The sequence below is a fragment of the Balaenoptera musculus genome, chromosome 7, assembly GCF_009873245.2.
Source record: "Balaenoptera musculus isolate JJ_BM4_2016_0621 chromosome 7, mBalMus1.pri.v3, whole genome shotgun sequence".
Classification (NCBI taxonomy): Eukaryota; Metazoa; Chordata; class Mammalia; order Artiodactyla; family Balaenopteridae; genus Balaenoptera; species Balaenoptera musculus.
Window position 1 is genome coordinate 99,779,599 of NC_045791.1, and position 18,337 is coordinate 99,797,935.

General features: G+C 37.2%; 1 protein-coding gene across 9 annotated transcripts in view; it reads right to left on the reverse strand.

Moving 5' to 3' along the window:
- DOCK10 (dedicator of cytokinesis 10) overlaps nt 1–18,337 on the reverse strand; it is a 289,535-nt gene that overhangs the window by 76,116 nt on the left and 195,082 nt on the right. For all 9 annotated transcript variants that reach the window (XM_036858477.1, XM_036858476.1, XM_036858473.1 and 6 more), the window contains exons 12-19: nt 15,742–15,963; nt 15,431–15,553; nt 14,091–14,173; nt 8,887–9,009; nt 6,152–6,231; nt 4,121–4,308; nt 3,229–3,294; nt 1,399–1,491 (exon numbers count right to left, since the gene is read on the reverse strand). In XM_036858477.1, the coding sequence (XP_036714372.1) occupies nt 1,399–1,491; nt 3,229–3,294; nt 4,121–4,308; nt 6,152–6,231; nt 8,887–9,009; nt 14,091–14,173; nt 15,431–15,553; nt 15,742–15,963 (978 nt within the window). The remainder of the gene's footprint in view (nt 1–1,398; nt 1,492–3,228; nt 3,295–4,120; nt 4,309–6,151; nt 6,232–8,886; nt 9,010–14,090; nt 14,174–15,430; nt 15,554–15,741; nt 15,964–18,337) is intronic.

Consider the following 18,337-nt stretch of genomic DNA (forward strand, 5'->3'; position numbering starts at 1 on the left):
AAATTTAATCACTGAAACGTTGTCTAAAGCTGTTTCTAATACAAGCTGACATATGTATAGTCATTTACTACTAATCCAATAAGTTTTTTTTTTTTTATATGGGTTATAGCAGAGCAGTGAAGCTTCAGGCTCTGGAGTCACATGGGCTGGCTTAAATTTTGACTGTCACTTCACAGTTATGTGCCCTTGTCAAAGTTGCTTCTCTGATCGCCGGCTTCCTATCCATAAATTAGGAAGGTGTGAAGGTTAATTTTATGTGTCAACTTGATTGGGCCACGGGATGCCCAGAAAGCTGGCTAAACATGATTTCTCAGTGTGCCTGTGAGGGTGTTTCTGGAAGAGACCAGCATTTGAATTGGTGGACTGGGCAAAGTAGATGGCCCTCCCCATGTGGGTGGGCACATCTCGTCCACTGAGAATAGAACAAGAAGGCAGAGTAAGGTTGGATTTCCTCTCTGCCTGACTGCTTGACCTGGAACACCGATCTTCTCCAGTTCTTGGCACTATTGGTTCTCAGGCCTTCAGACCTCGACTGGACTCTACCATAGACACTCTGGTTCTCAGGCCTTTGAACTACACCAATGGCTTTCCTGGGTGCAGATGGTAGATTGTGGGACTTTTCAGCCTCCATAATGATGTGTTTATATTAAATTAAATTATACCTATCTATAAAATATACCTATCTATATTAAATTATACCTATATTAAATTATACCTATCTTATATTAAATTATATCTATCTATCTACCTATGTATCTCTCTATCTATATTAAATTATATCTATCTATCTGTCTATCTATCTATCTATCTATCTATCCATCTACCTATGTATCTCTCTCTCTATCATCTTCCTATTGGCTCTGTTTCTCTGGAGAAAGCCATGTGGATCAAGTGAGATAGTGTATATTTAGAGTATAGCATGGTTCCTGGCACATAATAAGAGAGTCTTGAGAGTTGGCAGGGCAGGTCTTGAGGTGGGGCGGTCCAAGCTCCTTCAAGTTCATGAGGGTTATAAGCAATAGTGTTGGCTCATACTCTAGCCCTTTTTGTTTTTTCCCTTAGGGTATGAAATGCCACTATCGATTGGTAAAAACTATCTAACACGATGTTTGTTACCCTAACCAATGAAAAATAAAAGAAAAAAATTAGTCTAATTTGAAAGAAATGATATAATAAAAACATCACATTTTTTAAATCCTGTGCTGAAATACATGAATTTACAGCATAGTCCTGGAGCAACTGTCAATTAACGTGGTTTTTAAAGCTGGGTTATGTAGACACTTGCTAAGGTATGTCCTTAGTCTGAGGAGTAGTCTAGAGAGAGTGTTTGTCATGTATTATCTTACCCACTCACCCATCTTTTAAGGAGCTGCTGGGGGCAGTGGAGGCTTGGCTTACCTCGTCTGAGAAATCTGGGTTCTGGGAATGGTGCAGAACTGCAGTGTAGGTGGCGGAGGTGAAGAGGGGCCCTCCAGGTTTTCCGTAAATACACTGTTTAAAAAGTTATGAGTTGAATAATTATGAGTGTCTGAAATTAACCCTGAGCACAAAAAGGCCACAACTCTTCAGTTACCCATTCTGGGACAAAGATGCATTTTGTGGTAACTTGCCAGGCTTAGCTGACATCTAATTACCCTTGAACGTCTTGGATCTGCTGTCCTGTATTTATTATACAACAGGGCACTGTTGAAGAAAATTTGAAGGCTTTAATTCATTATGTAGATATTATATCAATACTGAATACCTGAATCAATTCACTACTACCAAACTTTTGATTACCAGAAGATAAGAGATACTTTGTTCAATTCTGATTCCTGCGGCCCACGGTACCCAGCTCTGGTCTAGAGTTTAAGGCGATCAGTCCTTAGTGATACAAGGCTTGGTTTGACCCCAGCTCCTGACATGCTAGTCTCCAACCAGGAATGAGAGCTGGAAAGGTAGGGCTGGTTCCAGGCTCCATTGTATTGTGTTATTCTTCGATCCCAGCCCCTCATCAGGCCAGGGGACGGGATATGGCACTTCCTTGTCATAAAGGCCCCTTTAGCCCAAGGCTTAGAGTCCCTCTACTGGAGTCAGCTGTATCTCTGAGTAATGCTTTAGGATGCAATGACACAGAGGTCACATGTACCTGCGAGTACTCCTCTTTTTTAGATTTTTCCCCATAAGCGATTCTCTAGCAGGCCTGGTGTGTTTGCCGTCTGGCCATTGCCTTTGTTTGCTTGACAATTCCATTTCATTTTATTTTTTCTCTCCTGCTGCTAATGCTATTGTGGAACTTGGAACCTGGGGATGCTGAGAGTGCCTCAGGACAATTTTAAAGAACTCTTTCTCTCTATTGTGCATGATTCATTCAATCACTCAAACTGATTACTGTTCTTCTGAATAATGCTACAACCCTTCTGAGCACAGAGAACACAATTGGTACCTGACAGAGTGCTTTAAGAGATGATCTCAGATAATTGTGGGGATTAGTTAGAAATTAGTTTTGTCCTTTACTATATCTCCTTCCTCTGATTCACCCAAACTGGGAAGATCTGGCCACAGGCCCACTGAAAATAATTTTCCTCTCTATTTTTATAAGTTTCTTTATGTTGTTTGAAGTCCCTAAAATAAAAACAGTATATATCAAATAGGAACTCTGAAAAATGCCATCCGGTTGCAGTTTTATAGGGTCAAACAGCCCAGTTCCTACAAAACTCATAGTTTTATTGATCTTATTAAGTCGCGTGATCAACAGCAGGGACCAGCTTCCCAGAGCCATTTCCGAGGTCCTCGGGCAGGTGGCCACATGCACCTTCCATAAATGTGAGCGCCCCATGGGCCCCCTGCATTAGCCATCAGGCTAGTAGGCAGTAGCCCTTCTGCAGAGGCCACATGAAGCCCAGCTGCGATGCTGCATTTGAAATCAAGCATGCTGAATTCATGAGATGCGGGCTAATCTTTGAAAACGGCAAAGCCTTCCAGAGGGGAATCTTTGTCTTGATTTCACACTAGAACGGCTTCCTTTTTTCCAAATCATGAAAAGCTAAGCAGAGCCATGAGACTGGCATTTCTAATAGATCTAGTTAATGGTAGCTATTCAATCAGGTACATGTTAGGAAATCTAAATCAAATGTACTGAATTGCTCCTCTTTCCAGCACACTAAACTAAAAAGCCCCTCGGTGGTGGGGAGAACCAGGGCACCTGTCTCCCCCTGTATGCTGTATTCCCTCATGGGCTTGGCTCACCTTCACGGGCTTGGCATCTTCTTCATCGGAATTTTTGAATTCAATACACACGGTTATATTTCGTGCCTGAAATTACAGAGAGGGAAAATGGACATTGTAATTTCCTGTTAGATAACATCAGAAAACAATCCAAGTGCCTAAAATAAGTAGCTTCTAATTAAATCTGAAAAATGTAGAATAGCCAAAATTCTCTTGTGACATTACTCATAGCGCTCAGAAATAGCAGAAAGATTTGGAAAGATTATTTAAAAGGGAAGAGAAGACTCATATTGAAAGAGTGCAGGTAGGCTATTTTCAGAGTCTCTTAATAAACTAAAAATAAAGTTTGGAACAAAATTATTTAGGGCTGATTTCAGAAAGTTTTATTCATATGTTATAAAACGTGCATCTTTAAACACTTTTAAGGTGAAACTCAACACTGTCTCTCATTAAACATTTTCTTCAAATGGTTTTCTATTCCAAAATGTTAGTCTATAGTAATTTGTATTTGAACTTTCAAGAAACCATCTTAGGGCTTCCCTGGTGGCGCAGTGGTTGAGAGTCTGCCTGCCAATGCAGGGAATACGGGTTTGAGCCCTGGTCTGGGAAGATCCCACATGCTGCGGAGCTACTGGGCCCGTGCGCCACAACTACTGAGCCTGCGCGTCTGGAGCCTGTGCTCTGCAACAAGAGAGGCCGCGATGGTGAGAGGCCCGTGCACCGCGATGAAGAGTGGCCCCCGCTTGCCACAACTGGAGAAAGCCCTCGCACAGAAACGAAGACCCAACACAGACATAAATAAATAAAAATAAATAAATTAAAATCATCGAGAATCTTATAAAAAAAAAAAGAAACCATCTTAATATGGTCTAAATAGGGTGGAGAGAGAGGATGATATCTCAGAAACATATACCTTGTTGAAACATTTCTGGCTATCATACTTGAGGTGCTTGGGGTAAATGTAAATTTGATTTTTGTATACTCTGTAAGGACGGCAATACTTTGTTGAGTCGTAAACAAATTCTTCCACTTCCACTGTGGGTTCTGGTTGAGCTGTCACATTGAAAGGCTTGACAGGGATATAGGACGATGTTACACAGTCTTTAAAAATCAGAAAAGAAAAGTTTGTCACTTGATATGATTGTAAGTGAACAATACTTAACCTATTTTAAAATGAATCTACTCAAAATAGAAACTCCATGCTTGTATACTAATTTATGTTAAATTATGCTGGCCTGAAAACTTTGTAGGAGGTAAGCATGACAGATACTCAGTGATATATTTAACATCAAAACTGATATCTCAAAAAACTGGTAAATCTTTTGGATTTATACCTATTTTCTTTTTGTATTAAGCTTCATATAGGAAGTAAATTTTAGCTAGAGATCCTCTGAGCATACTAACCAGATATTCTAAGATAAAGACTAGCCCACTGACTTTAGCCATCATACTATAAATATTGATCTATGACAGAACAAAACTCTGTTCAATGGGTTTATTACTGATAGTACCACTTGGCTTAATAGTAATTTTCCCTATGGAATGATTTCACAACCTAGGCCCTAATCCCCCTCTGCATTAATAGTTACAATTTTATTTTTCTCTTCAGTTTTCACAATCTTTTAAAATCTAACCTTGTAAAAACAGCCTAAGGGGGGAAAAAGACCATTAGGAATTTATAAATCAAAACTTGTCACTAAGCAGTTTGGAGGCTGAAGTTGTGGCACTGAAAGACAGCAAGGCCTTCTACCTTCCTTTACCCCATCTAGAATCTTCCTGTGTTCACACAAGCAACATGGTTAGCTACATGCTTAGCTGTATCGTTAGCTATATGCTTGGGAATCAGATTATAGGCTTTTTTTTTCTTCAAAAATCAATTAGAATATTTTTATTATATGTTCGAATTTCTCTGATATCCTATGATATCAGAGAATATCATAGGATATTCAAAGAGAATATTTTAGCTTTCTCTTTTGTTATTTTTCTTTTCAAAGAGAATATTTTAGCTTTCTCTTTTGTTATTTTTCTTTTCCCTAGGTAATAAAAGCAACCTCCCACAAATCAGGTAGAAGAAATGGCTTACTTTGTCATCTGGTTTTTCACACCAATCAATACAAAAGTGATTTGGAGCCATGATTTAAGTTAGAATGCTCATTTTATTTCATATTAAAGTGATTTGTGGAAAAGTCATAAGAATGGAAAATTTAATAGTGCTAATGGTAATTCAAATATCCTGTGGTAATAATCCTCTCCCTGTTTGTAGTTCTTTTTAGGATGCCTTTATTCATTCTTTGCATCACTGAGAAAGTCACTAAAAGGTGTAATTAGAAGGAAAATAAAACCAAATAAACTAATCTCACCACTTAATAAATAAATTCTGAAAAATCTTATTTATAAGTTAATAAAACTGCTTCTGAAATTTAAATTTTCACTAACATAAATAGAACTTTTGACCATACTCTGGAAAAGACATATGTTCTCTGTGTAATAACAGAGTCTAAAAACTTCCCGGCTATAATTACTGCATGGCCACTTGGGCGGCAACACACGGTGTTCAGAGTAGCCCTTTGACAGCTCAGTGTGGCATTGCCCATTATGGGTTATTGGTTTATCAATCTATCTGAACCGGACTTCCTCATTTGCAACCCTTCAGGGTTTTGAGGATTAAGTGATACAATTTAACACCCTGCTCGGTGCATGGTGTATACCAGATGAATATTAGGTCACCCTGAATATAGTTCCTATCCTACAATACTTACAGTCTGTATTAATGGAGAAATAAGACATCCCAAATTTCTATAGGATAATGAATTACAGTTATCCTAAACCTTGAGAAAAAAATCCCCAAACAAACCTTTGTAACGAACCAACTATCCAACCAACCAACCAAAAAGCCACTAAACATTCAAAACTCTACAAGCAAGCCATGACATCATCATCATACTTGGATGCTCCAAAGGAATGTTGTCAACAGCGATATCCAGGCTTCCAGGAATGGTCTGCGTTTTGCTTATTCTGTCAGCTCTGCGAAAGTATACCAGCATAGAAACACACACACACACACACACACACAGAGTGAATTATTCTAGTTGTCAAGGAAAAAGACCAGACAATGGTAATTCTGAGCTTTGATAAGGATAAACAGTGGGACCTTAAACAATCTTGTGAATAATTTCATTTAGCTAGTTTTATTTTGAAAACTAAAATTTATGTGATTTTGCAAATAAAAATTAAAAATCAGGGAGGGGTCAAGTTACAGATATTCTGAAGAATGTTTTAAATTTATTTGCACCACTTCAGATAACATTCATATGGCCAAACGAGTGCAATGTAAATCGTTAGTTTTGGTAAATGGTAAATATTTAGTTTTTGTTAACAAAAAGTACTAGTATTTGAACCGATTTAAATAATTCACTTTCATGAGGAATTTTAAGAAGTTTTGAGAGCAAGGCTGGTCTTTGCCACAACTGCTAAGTGGACAGTTTGCTTTTTCCCTCTTCACCAACAATCCAGGAGGACAAGGGCCCTTTCCCTGATCCCTAGTAAGTGTATGTAGACACTTCTTCACCACCTATCCTGTGCCCACAGTCACTCTAATTCATGAGTCCTTGACTTTCCTTTCCTCCCTCTTTACTAATACCTTCTCCCCTATCTTCTTTTATAGTAAGGTGAAAGTTGCTAAGAACAATTTCAAGTGTTACCCCTCTCAGGAAGTCTACTTCGAGAGGCAGAATAATTATAGTGGTAGGTCAGAGCCAGCTCTTCCCAGCCTGTGAGAGCTAATTGTTATATTTTCAGTTATTTTGCCTGCCATCTGTAAAACACAGTCATTATTAAAAATGAAATTATATTAAACAAATTACATTAAATACCAAGGTAAAAAGTACTGAAAATTCATCACTTAGTAATTGTTTTACTACATGGTGAAAGAATCCATGCTCTTGAGGTTATTTACATCTATCTGTGTGGTGGAAATGTTATATGATGGTGTGCACATTTCTTTCCAACTCCATGTTTGGCAAAACCCCATTGGTAGCTTGAAATCAGCAATGGGAGGAGAATTTACACCATAGAAATTTGCCATCAATACAAATCAGTGTTTTTCCTCCTAGAGGGTCAGTGGTAGACATTTATCAGCACACTACTGAGAATAAATGTCATTACGTGTGAGGCATCCATGAAATAATTTAATGTCTCACCACTATGGCATTGGGTATTCTAGATGCCCTCTAAATGCCATAGTGATAACTTTCTTTGCTGAACACCAATAACATGGGTTTTGTGACAGCATGGTCTTCTCCTGTTTTGCCCATTCCCTTCTGCTCAGTGTTACAACTTTTCAGGCTTTAGTAAACTTGGAAAAAAGTAAAGAGGAAAAGTATTCTTAATTTCCACTTAGTGGATATAGGGGTTTTGACCATGAAGTTTGATAAGGGGAAGGAAGGTCTCCCCATGTAAGGAGTGGTCCTGTAGAATCACAAAAAAATAATATTGGTTCAATTCCATTTTTATTTTGCTTCCTAAGGTTTATTTTTTTCCAGAACAAAAAAGAACATTGGGCAAACTTCCCTTCTAGTTAAATAGAAATATATCCTCTATTGAAGAAACAGAAAATATTAATCATGCTTGTTTCATAGTAATATATAATTTTTGTTTTGGATAAACAAAATTAATTGATAAGGAATTGTTGATTCTTAGATGGGAGAGGCAGAGAGTTAATATTTGGGAAAGGGGCAAAGGGAACAAGAATCCTGACTGTGTTAGGGGACTAACAGTTTAAGATAAGCCACTTGTCATGAAAGATCGTACCATCATCACATGCTGAATATATGGTGATTCATTTTAAAAATGTTGTGACTTTTATGTTTTTCTTCTTTTAGCTCTAGCTTCCATTGTCTTTTCCAAAAGCATTTGAATGACAGAACTATTATGAATTATTGTATTCACAGCAATTAATTGCTCTGTGGTGTTTCATACATATTCTAAAATCCCCTAACACTCTTCCTATTTAGAGGTGTCTATATACCCTTCACTTGAATCTAGGATCTGTGACAGTTTGACAGTATATTATGGCAGAAATGGCACTGTGACAGTTTCCCATCTTAAGAAACTGGTAGTGAACATTTTCTGTCTGTCCCTTGGGACACTTACTCTTAGAACCCAAGCCATAGCATCTCATGGAGAGGCTCCCATGGAGAAGAACCAAGGTCTCCAACCCACAGCTCCAGTTGAGCTTCCAGCCAACAGCCAGCACCAACTTGCCAGTCATCAAATGTGCTATCTCAAAAATGGATCCTCTGGCTCCATTGGACCTCTTCCAGCCGATGCCATATATAGAAGAGACAAACTGTCTTCACTTAGCCATGCTCAAATTATGGACTCAAGAGAAAAATAAGTGATGTTGTTGTTTTAAGCCACTAATTTTTGGGGTGATTTGTTACATAGCTATAGGTAACTGACTTAGTTTAATGTCTCACACTCCTTCCTCATCATTCTGGCAAATTTACTCTTAGGGTGTCATTTGGGCATATGAGAGGTCATCTGCAAAGCATCTGCTTTCTGGGGGAGTATGGATATTTGGGAATCTGGTTACCGAGTATTGTTTATGCAGAGATAACAAATCAACAGCAGCAATGTAGCTGATTCATGTTAATTTCAAGAGTATCCAAAGCATCCTACCTTCTATAATCTGACACTAGTTTAAGTAGGTCCTCAGTTGAAATCTTGTTGCTTTCTTGTCTATACAATGGTGAAAATCTTGAGTCTCTGTCCACATTTCCTTGGTTGTCCTTAAATAGTGATCTGAAAGAAAACAATATTTATTCAGTTTGGTATTTGGCATGGGAGGGAGGAGAGAATTCTAACACTGAACCACCAATGCTCCCCTCTTGGTATTTGGATATTACTTACGATGATGTATTTTTAAGTTGACTAAAATGATTCAACCTCCCATTTATAATGGAAGAAAGTCCAGGAACTTACAAAATAAAAAGACATGAAAACTACTTAGAAAAAAAATTTCATTTATACACTGTATTTATTATCTTCAATTTCTTATTTTCAACCTGGTATCTAAAGTGACAGCAGCCCATATTACAACTACATTTATTTATGATTTGGTAACATGTCAAAGCCATAGAGTATTAGGGGGGTGGACAGGAATAGGAACACATGTTATCACTTTTTCATTATTCCTGGGCAAGCCTGGGTCATGTCAGTTTGGGTGGTGCCGTTAGAATTTATGAATAGTGGAAAGGGTATGAGGTTGTGTATGTGGGTGTAGAGAGCCAGATTCTTGAAACATTTTCATGGAGATAAATGTGCCCATGTCCTAAATTTTTGGGCAGAGACAAAGATAAAATGGAGAACACCTGAATGAGCATTTTGTATTAAATAAAGAGAACACTGTGAACCTGAACCATTTATTTCCTTCCTTGAACCATTTCAATGGGACTATATAGATTTAGTTAAAATACATAAATTGTTTTCATCCAAATAATATAGTAATGCCGGGCAACACTTCCTGAAAAGCAAGTATACATACATGCTTAATGTCCTTTTTCTTTCCCATAATTCATCATACCCTGTGCCTATCAAAGGAAAATTAGACCTATGTGTAATTGAGTTTTCTTCAATGTTAGAGAAATGCTGAATTTTTATTTCTTCTAACTTAAGGACCTTAACGAGACTCTTTTACTACTCTTCACATTAGCCAAAGATTTCAATACACAGGCTGAAAAGGCCATTTAAATGGCTATCTGATCATAGAGCTTTAGTGTCAAATCATTTAGAAAATGGGCCAGGAATTTATCAGAATGATATTTTTAGACTCCTTCAACCTTTCTCCTTAGTTTTTTTTCTGTGAAGTAGTAACTGAGGGAAAAAAGGTCCCCTATCAAATAACACTGGGGGAGGAAGAATGAAAATATTTAACTTGAAGATTATTTTTATTTAAATATTATTTAGGGCTTATGTTTGAGTGTGTGACATTTTTCCCAACATGGGAGAAAGTTAAATTGAGTAGTATTTTAAAAAAATTTAACCAGTCACTTCAAATATATCAGTAGACTTGAGTTGTGTCACTGGCTTTTGCTCTTATCCGCAGCAGCTGTCCTGGAAACAGCTCACTTACATTGGACACACCGTGAAGAACACAGCAGCACAGAGAAGCACTGGTCACAGCACTCACACTCTGTCCCTACTCGATAAATATGGCAACTGGCAGGACAGCAGAGAACTGATTCATTTACACAGATGGTTTCAGGACGGCTGGGACACCACGCCCTGTTCCAACTGCCAGAGTTGAGCAATGATCAATGTGCAATGAAGGTCTCAGAGCCATGACATTTAGAGTGTGATTGAAAAAAAAAATGTGGTGTTTAGCCTAAAGGAAAAGAAGCTTAGGTATCCCTGAAAGCTTCATTCATAAGCAGCATGAGGGACTTCCTTGGCGGTCCAGTGGTTAAGACTTTGCCTTCCGATGCAGGGGGTGCGGGTTTGATCCCCGGTTGGGAAGCTAAGATCCCACATGCCTCGTGGCCAAAATAACAAACATAAAACAGAAGCAATATTGTAACAAATTCAATAAAGACTTAAAAAAATATTAACAAAAATAAGCAGCAATGCATAGCTGTGATATATAGAAAGAATTGGGCCCATTTTTTGTGGCTTTGGAAGACAAAACATAAAAGTGTCAAGCAGTTTAAAAAAATGTGTGTGTGTGTGTGTGTATATATATATGAAGAATTATCTAATCATTGGAGCTATAAAATACAGAAAGAACCACCGTGGGATGCACTTGAGTTTTTGTCACTGGAAGGATTTGAATAGAGGTTGGACAACCATTTGTTGGGTGTTGTTGTTGTGCTGTGTGCCTTCTATAAATGTATAGATATAAGAATGAAATTTTTATTTTAGTCTTGTTTAATTTTAAAGAAAATCCAGTTTTTTACTCGGTTCTATTTGGAATGTTGAATGGGACAGAGAAAAAGGAATCAAAAAGAGTCCTGTCCTGGATTTAGGTACACATAATCCTGGGGGTGATACACGTGGAAAGAGTTTGATTTAACAACATGGCACGTTTGTAAAGGTTGACTTTCTCCTGAATCAACGAGTGTACAATGCCCTCTGTAGCCATCTGAGTGCATTCTGTTTACCTACCCCAAATATAACCTTTTTTGCTATAAAATGGTTCTACAGCTGGTGCCCAAAATAAGAACATGCACCAAATTAGTACATGTTCTAGATAAAATGTTCACAGTGATGAGTATTTGTGTGTTTTGCAGCTGGTGGGATGACTGGATCGGGTAAAAATATGATTGTAAGCTAACTGTCAATTCTATGCTTTTTAGTGGCAGCTGATTTTACGGGCCAAAGCGTTTTAGAGTCCACTCAAAGCTATGTTAAGAAATAAGCTGCAATCGAGAAAATAGAATAGAAAGGAAAAGGAGCCAGAGAACCAGCGGTATCAGTAGGGTATTGGAATATGTCAGTAGGCTACCTTATGTCAAAACGACATGAGTAGCAAGAGTCCTTCTCTAATTTGGTCAACATTTATTTGAAGCAGTTTCCACACTGTGGAGGGAAAATTAAAATCTTCTTTGGTTGGATCTTGTACGTGATTTTGTGGTTAGATATTCCAAGGGGTCTAACATGAAATCTTGAGAACTGTACTGCTAATCATTTTTCTCAGTTACTAGAGATGTTTATGTAAATCATATATTTATGGGCACACATTGGTGGTGTATACTGTTTCCTGGTCTACAACCAAACCAGTGATCAGGCGTTCATGCAGCATGAACCTGTGGTTTTGTTGGCTTTCCTGCCCTAGACATAATTACTTCAATACTTGGTAATATTATCAGCCTCCCTAGAAACTTCATCTATCTTTTCTCCAGCACATTTGACCAAGACAACTTCAAAGTAGGGTTGTTACTGCTTTTCCTAACTGCTCAGGTTCTTTCTATAATGGGTAATTCTTTTACTTCTTTCTCCCACATTATTCTTCACTGCCCCAAATTTACCTGAAAAGGAGACTTGTTTGGGTGGATATGATCTCCACAGGGACTTTTAATAATCATATTAGACTAATGGCTTCTAATAATGGCTATCTTTTATTGAGTAAATATCTGTACTTGTTAATCCCCGAAATAGTAAATTAGGTATTAGAATTCCTCTTTATACATTCAAAAAAATTGAGACTATAAGTTCTTGCTAAATTCACTGGTAAATAGAGTTGAGATAGGGAACCCAGCTCTGGCTCTAAAATGTCTGCTTATAACAATACTCAGAATAATCCTCAATCCTTAAAGAGAAAATGTGTTCACTATTATAATTTTGCTATACTGGAATATTTCACTTTGCAAAAGGACATCCTGCCTCTACCCTCTACTTGCCCCAACTGATTATCTTGTGGGAACTGAGAATACTTATCAACATGAAAAGTTTGACCTGCGAATTACAATTAGTTATCCTTTTTCTTGAAACTTACAAGGAATAAAATGAATTAAGTTCATCATGAAGGGTTCAGTATTTCTAAATAATACCTTTTATTCATGCAGAATATTCTAGCATTAGTTGTCCCTGTAGGGAGAGATATTAAAGGGAGATAAAATGATATATATGATCTACTTTATGACAGATGCCTTTGCACTTGTGATTGCACTACTGTTCACAAGGCGGTCTTGTTAGTTTCATTCTGCAAATGGAGACCCTGAGACTCTGAAAGGAAACATGACCAAAGCTACAGTCTATAAGTGGTATCTGATCTGGACCATGTTTTCAGATTCCTGGGCCTGGTCTCTTCCTCCTTAACTTAGAGGGCTGCCTTAGGGCAAATTAATCCCTAGAGACTGCATGAGTCTACCTTGGTTTACCACTGCCCCTAATTCCACATTCCTCCTCCCTGTACCTAACTGTCTCCAACTTTCAAAAACTACATCAAAATTATGAAAAATATTGGTGAGTTTACTCTGGTTATGCACCACAACTGGATACTGTGAGACCTGAAAATGACATAACTAACTAGTTCTCCCTTCCTCCTGGATTTCAAAGTTATTTGCATTGGGGTATAATCAACATTCAAATGGATACCTAATAAGCTGCTTTTTTTGTAGCACTAATTAATCTTTTGTAGTTCATTCAGATTGCCCATTGCTGACATTTTCCCATATGTCTATGCCAGGCATTTCCTCCTTTAAGAAATTCATGTACTGATAAAGACACAAAGAGACTGACAAGGACGATAGTAATTGATGTTTAAACAGATCTGAAAGGCATTTTTTGTTCTTTATGCAGAGGTTATATGTCCAGGTGGATGGTTCCACCATCAGTGTCCACGTAACTCAGCATTTCTATCAGAGAGTCAACTGGTACTGAGAAATGTGGCTATGCTAATCAGTACCAAAATCAAAGAGAGTTCAAATGATCAATTTGATGGTTTCATTTGAACATCCATATATAGACCCGTGTTTTCTGCACAGATGAAAACATGCAGCTGCATAAGAAATCACAGTGCTTCCATCTGAATTTTATGCGCACCAAACCCTTGGGACTGATAAAACATCAAGAGTTTGTTAGACCAAATCTACATAATAAAGAAGTTATGACTTGGCTTTGATCCTACCAAGAACCCACTGCATACCTGGTCATGCATACACTGTACACATGTCATGGTCCCAGTCTATTATGAGCTGGCTTGCTAAATTATCTTGTAAAACACATGTTTCTGGGGAGCTCAAGGTATTTTTGAAGATGAACACACTAGCATTCTTCTAGGTGTTGGTATGTTAAAAATAACAGGTAACACAGACGTGTTCAAAAATGAAGCTTTCAATGCAAACAATAAATGCACTTTATTCTGTTGGTTGCAATTGTCAACCTACCTCACCGCCCAAGCAAATGGCATGCGGTATTTCCCCAACTTGCTGCAGAACTGCCTGTTGGATTTTAGTATCTTTTGTGCATACTTAGGAAAAAAAATAAATATAAATGTTGTTTAGAACATCACTGTACAAACAGTCCATGTAAAATATTAATAAATACTTTTCCATGTTATATTGAAACTCAGTAAAATTCTGCTTTACTGGCCCACAGATTCTACCTTGTAAAGAGACAAATGATATCCTCTGTGTTCAAACTATTGTATAACATTTTCTTTCTTTTTAGTTTAGAAATTTCAAATGTAGAAAACACCCTTATCTTGGAATACCAACTTTTTTTCTGACTTAAAAGACCTTAAAATATTGAATGGAAAGAGTTATAAAATTTACATTCACAGGCTGTCCTGTATTTCTTTTTATTTGTTATGACAGAGGTCAGCAAACTTGTTCTGTAAAGAGTCACACGGTAAATACTGGATTGGCTTAAAAGTTCTTTCGAACCAACTTTTTGGCCAATCCAATATATAGGGCTTTGCCGGCCATGTGGTCTCTGTCTCAGCTTCTCAGCTTTGTTGCTATAGCAGGAAAGCAGCCACAGACAATCTTAAATGAATGAGTGTAACGTGTTTCAATAAAACTTTATTTACAAAAATAGGTGACAGGCTGGAGTTGGCCTGCACTCCATAGTTTGCTAAATCCTGAATTAAAGCGTTCTCATAAATATGTTAAACACTGCCCTAAACTGTCACACACCCTCAAATTAAATTATTATGCATTATTTTCCCAATATACTTCTTTGTGTGGATAATATAAACTTTTTGTATTTATTTTCTATTAAAAAATAACATTCAATTATTATAGAAAATATGGTAATTGAAAAAAGAAAGCAGAAAAAATGTCCTGCAGTCCCATCATTTAAAGAACTTATGGTATTTTCTTTCCTCTTTCTTTCTTCATTTAGGTGTTATTATAATTTGGTAAACAATTATTTTACTTTTTCACTTACTTCAGCATAAGCATTGCTGATGTCTTAGTAAACTGTATTCCCTTGTTTTCAGTCAGATTAATCCAAACTTTTCATTATTGTTAACACTTTAGTCTTTGGGGGTTAAAGTTTTATCCACATTTAAATTTATTTCTACCAATAGAGTCTCAGCAGAAATTGCAGGATCAAAAAACATAAGCCGAGAATATATATTTTAAAAATTTCCTGTTTGATACTCATTTCACTAACAAGGGAGTATTTCAAGACTTACATTTATAGAACTTGATAATTCATCAAGACAGTGTGATTTTATTTCTTGAAAGTAATTGAAATTATTTATAAAAAGATCATGCATTACCTTGTTGGAGTCTGGATTTTTAATATAAGGTTCAGCACCACTTGCAATGTTTCCCATCAGTACTTTTTCGATTTTGGCCACCAAAACAATTTCAGAATGTGGATTGCTTACAGAAAATATAGCCTATGTACAAAGAAAACAGCTAATAAGCATCTAGGAAACCACACTGAAGACATTTAAAAAATTCTACTTTTTTAGAGTACAGCTTTAAGGGGGATTTTTATTTGGAAAACTGCTCATCTTATGTAATCTATTGGTAAGAACAATGGAACAAGCATTTCCCTCCCATGATAGATAAACAAAAGTGCAACCTGCTTTGGAAATTTTAGCCATTCCTCTGGAAATCCCTTGACATGAGGTTCTTCTGATTGTCTTGGAGTGACAGTGTCTATGTTTCCATTCTCCAAAGCCACGGAAGCCCCTGAGAGCATCTGCCTGACAGCCGTGTGGTTTAGATCCACATGGAAATCAGCAGAAATCTTCCTGCTGTCTCTGAGGTCATAAAGTGCCACACTCACAAAAAAAGGCTCAATCTTTGGAGAAAAAGAAAGAATTGATGGTTTTGACATAAAATCATTACACAGGGGATAGCCTCCTTAAGTACATTATTTAATAAGGCAGTAGATAAAATACTACTATTTATATATAGTAGAATATTTCTATATATAATATGCTATATTATATGTAATAGATATAATACTATATATTATATTGCATATATTATATATTTTATATATAACATATAAAATACAATATTTGTAGGAAAGTTCCCAGAATCCCATCCACTATCAGGTTCCTCAGATCCCAGAACTGTATTTCATTGGTTTCTACATTCTACTTTTCCTGCCAAATATTCTTTTTCATACGTTGTAATAAATGTATGATTCAACCTTACAAAACCTTCTAGTTATTTCCTTTACTCTCTCAGAAATATCTGCAATGTCAGTATCCCTGATGATGCCTCATGATCTGACTCAGGTCATGCTTTTGGGGGCAGTAATACCCCAGTTTGACGTTTGATTTTCATAGTTCATTATATCAAGGGCACAAAAAGTCAACTTTCCCGCCACTTTAGGTAATGTTAACCTGAATATTCTGGTCTTGTTGGCATCTTCCAGTTTTCTCCATTTTAACATCACCATTTTCCCTTTGGTAAGTGATTAGCCTTTTTGGAAATATTTTCTGAGATTACACCAATGTCCTGCTACTCATCAAACCCAATCCACCATTCATAACTCCCACTGGAACCAACTACCGCTATGATGGCTACCAATGGTGATCTTCTAGTTCTATCATTCCTTCTACATTTATTAGTCGGTACTTTACTGTAACAATGTGCTTTCCTTTATCCCTCATTTTTTATTCATATATATATATATACACATACACACACATGTACATATATATATGTATGTATAGACTCATGGATTGCTATTTTATTCAATAAATTTCCATCTCTTACTATCGTTATTTATAGCGATACTCGACTTGTCTCAGATTTGGCTAGAGGTACACCCTTCAGTGCAGCTCCTGTGTCTTTATGGCAGGTCAGCATCATTTTTGGAGTACCTCTTTCTTTGCCCAACAAGATGTTCCAGGCTCATCTTATACTTTCCATGTCCCAGCCATTCCTCCAAAGAGCCCTGGTTCCTGTTAGTGAGGGTGACACTTAGAAACCAAGATCTGGGTGCTTGCTATGCTCATTGTTTCTGGGACACACACACATATATACATATACACAATATTCACAGCTACAGTGATTTCTCTATCTCTATCACTACATGAATATTTATTAAAAACTCATGGGTTCATGTCATACCTCCATTTCCAATCCAAATCCTCAAAGATTCTTTCTAGTCTTTCCCTTTTTCATATTTGCAAGTATTTCATCCAATAGTGAAAAACCTGCCTCATTATCATTAATTTATTTACTTATTTGTTCAATTAATTTACTTATTGTTCAAAGTAACCAGTCTCCCAACCATAGTAGTCATCTTCTCTAGCTATCTCCTCTGCACCAGCCTGCACAGTGCCCCAGATCCTGACAGATCCAAGGGCATGGCACCTCTGCGCCTCCACGTGGCTTTCTCCCCCGCATCATCTGGAATTCTTATGCTCACTCAATTCCAAGCCTCTGTGTGATTGCTCCCTTAACCTCTTACTACCATGCTAAGAAGGAAGAGGAAGATGTGAAGTAAAAGGAAAATGCGAAGGCAAAGGAAGATGGAAAAGGAAGGGAAAGTTTCTTGCTTGAGTTTTAAAGAAGTAGAAATGTGGTAAAGGGGAAGTTATAAAGGGCTTCTAGTAGGTTGAGTGACATGGGCAAAGTCACGAAAAAAACACAGGTTTAGAGTGAGATCAGAGTGGAAACAAAAAATTAGGATGTGTTTGCAGAAGATACATTTGAGAAATGTTAGGAAGGTACAACCAAAAGGCTTGAAAATCCATTGCGTGTGTGCGTGTGTTGGTTGGTTGGAGAGAGGGTTCACAGGGGCATGAATAAAAGAAAATTCCCAGGTTTGGGGCTTATAGGAAACTAAGTGAATGACAACGCTATTCTCTAATATATAGGATGAAGATACAAAGATGAATTCTTTAGTACAGAGAATCCTCTGTAGGACATTCCAGGAGCAGCTGGGTATATGAGTTTTGAGTCCAGTCAAGGAAATTGGGCTGGAGATCTGAACCCAAAAGATTTGGGGATGTGGGTGCCTATTCAAGGCATTAAATAAAAAGAAGAGAATCAGAATGGCATCCTAGGAAATATGAACATGCACAGGATAGAGACTGGAGTAGGGAAAACAGCTTATAAAGGAGATGGGGGAGTGGAGAGAGATTTTTAAAAACAAGCTAATAAAATTTTTTTAATGCTGCCAGAGTTATCACAGACACAGAAGAAGAAAGATT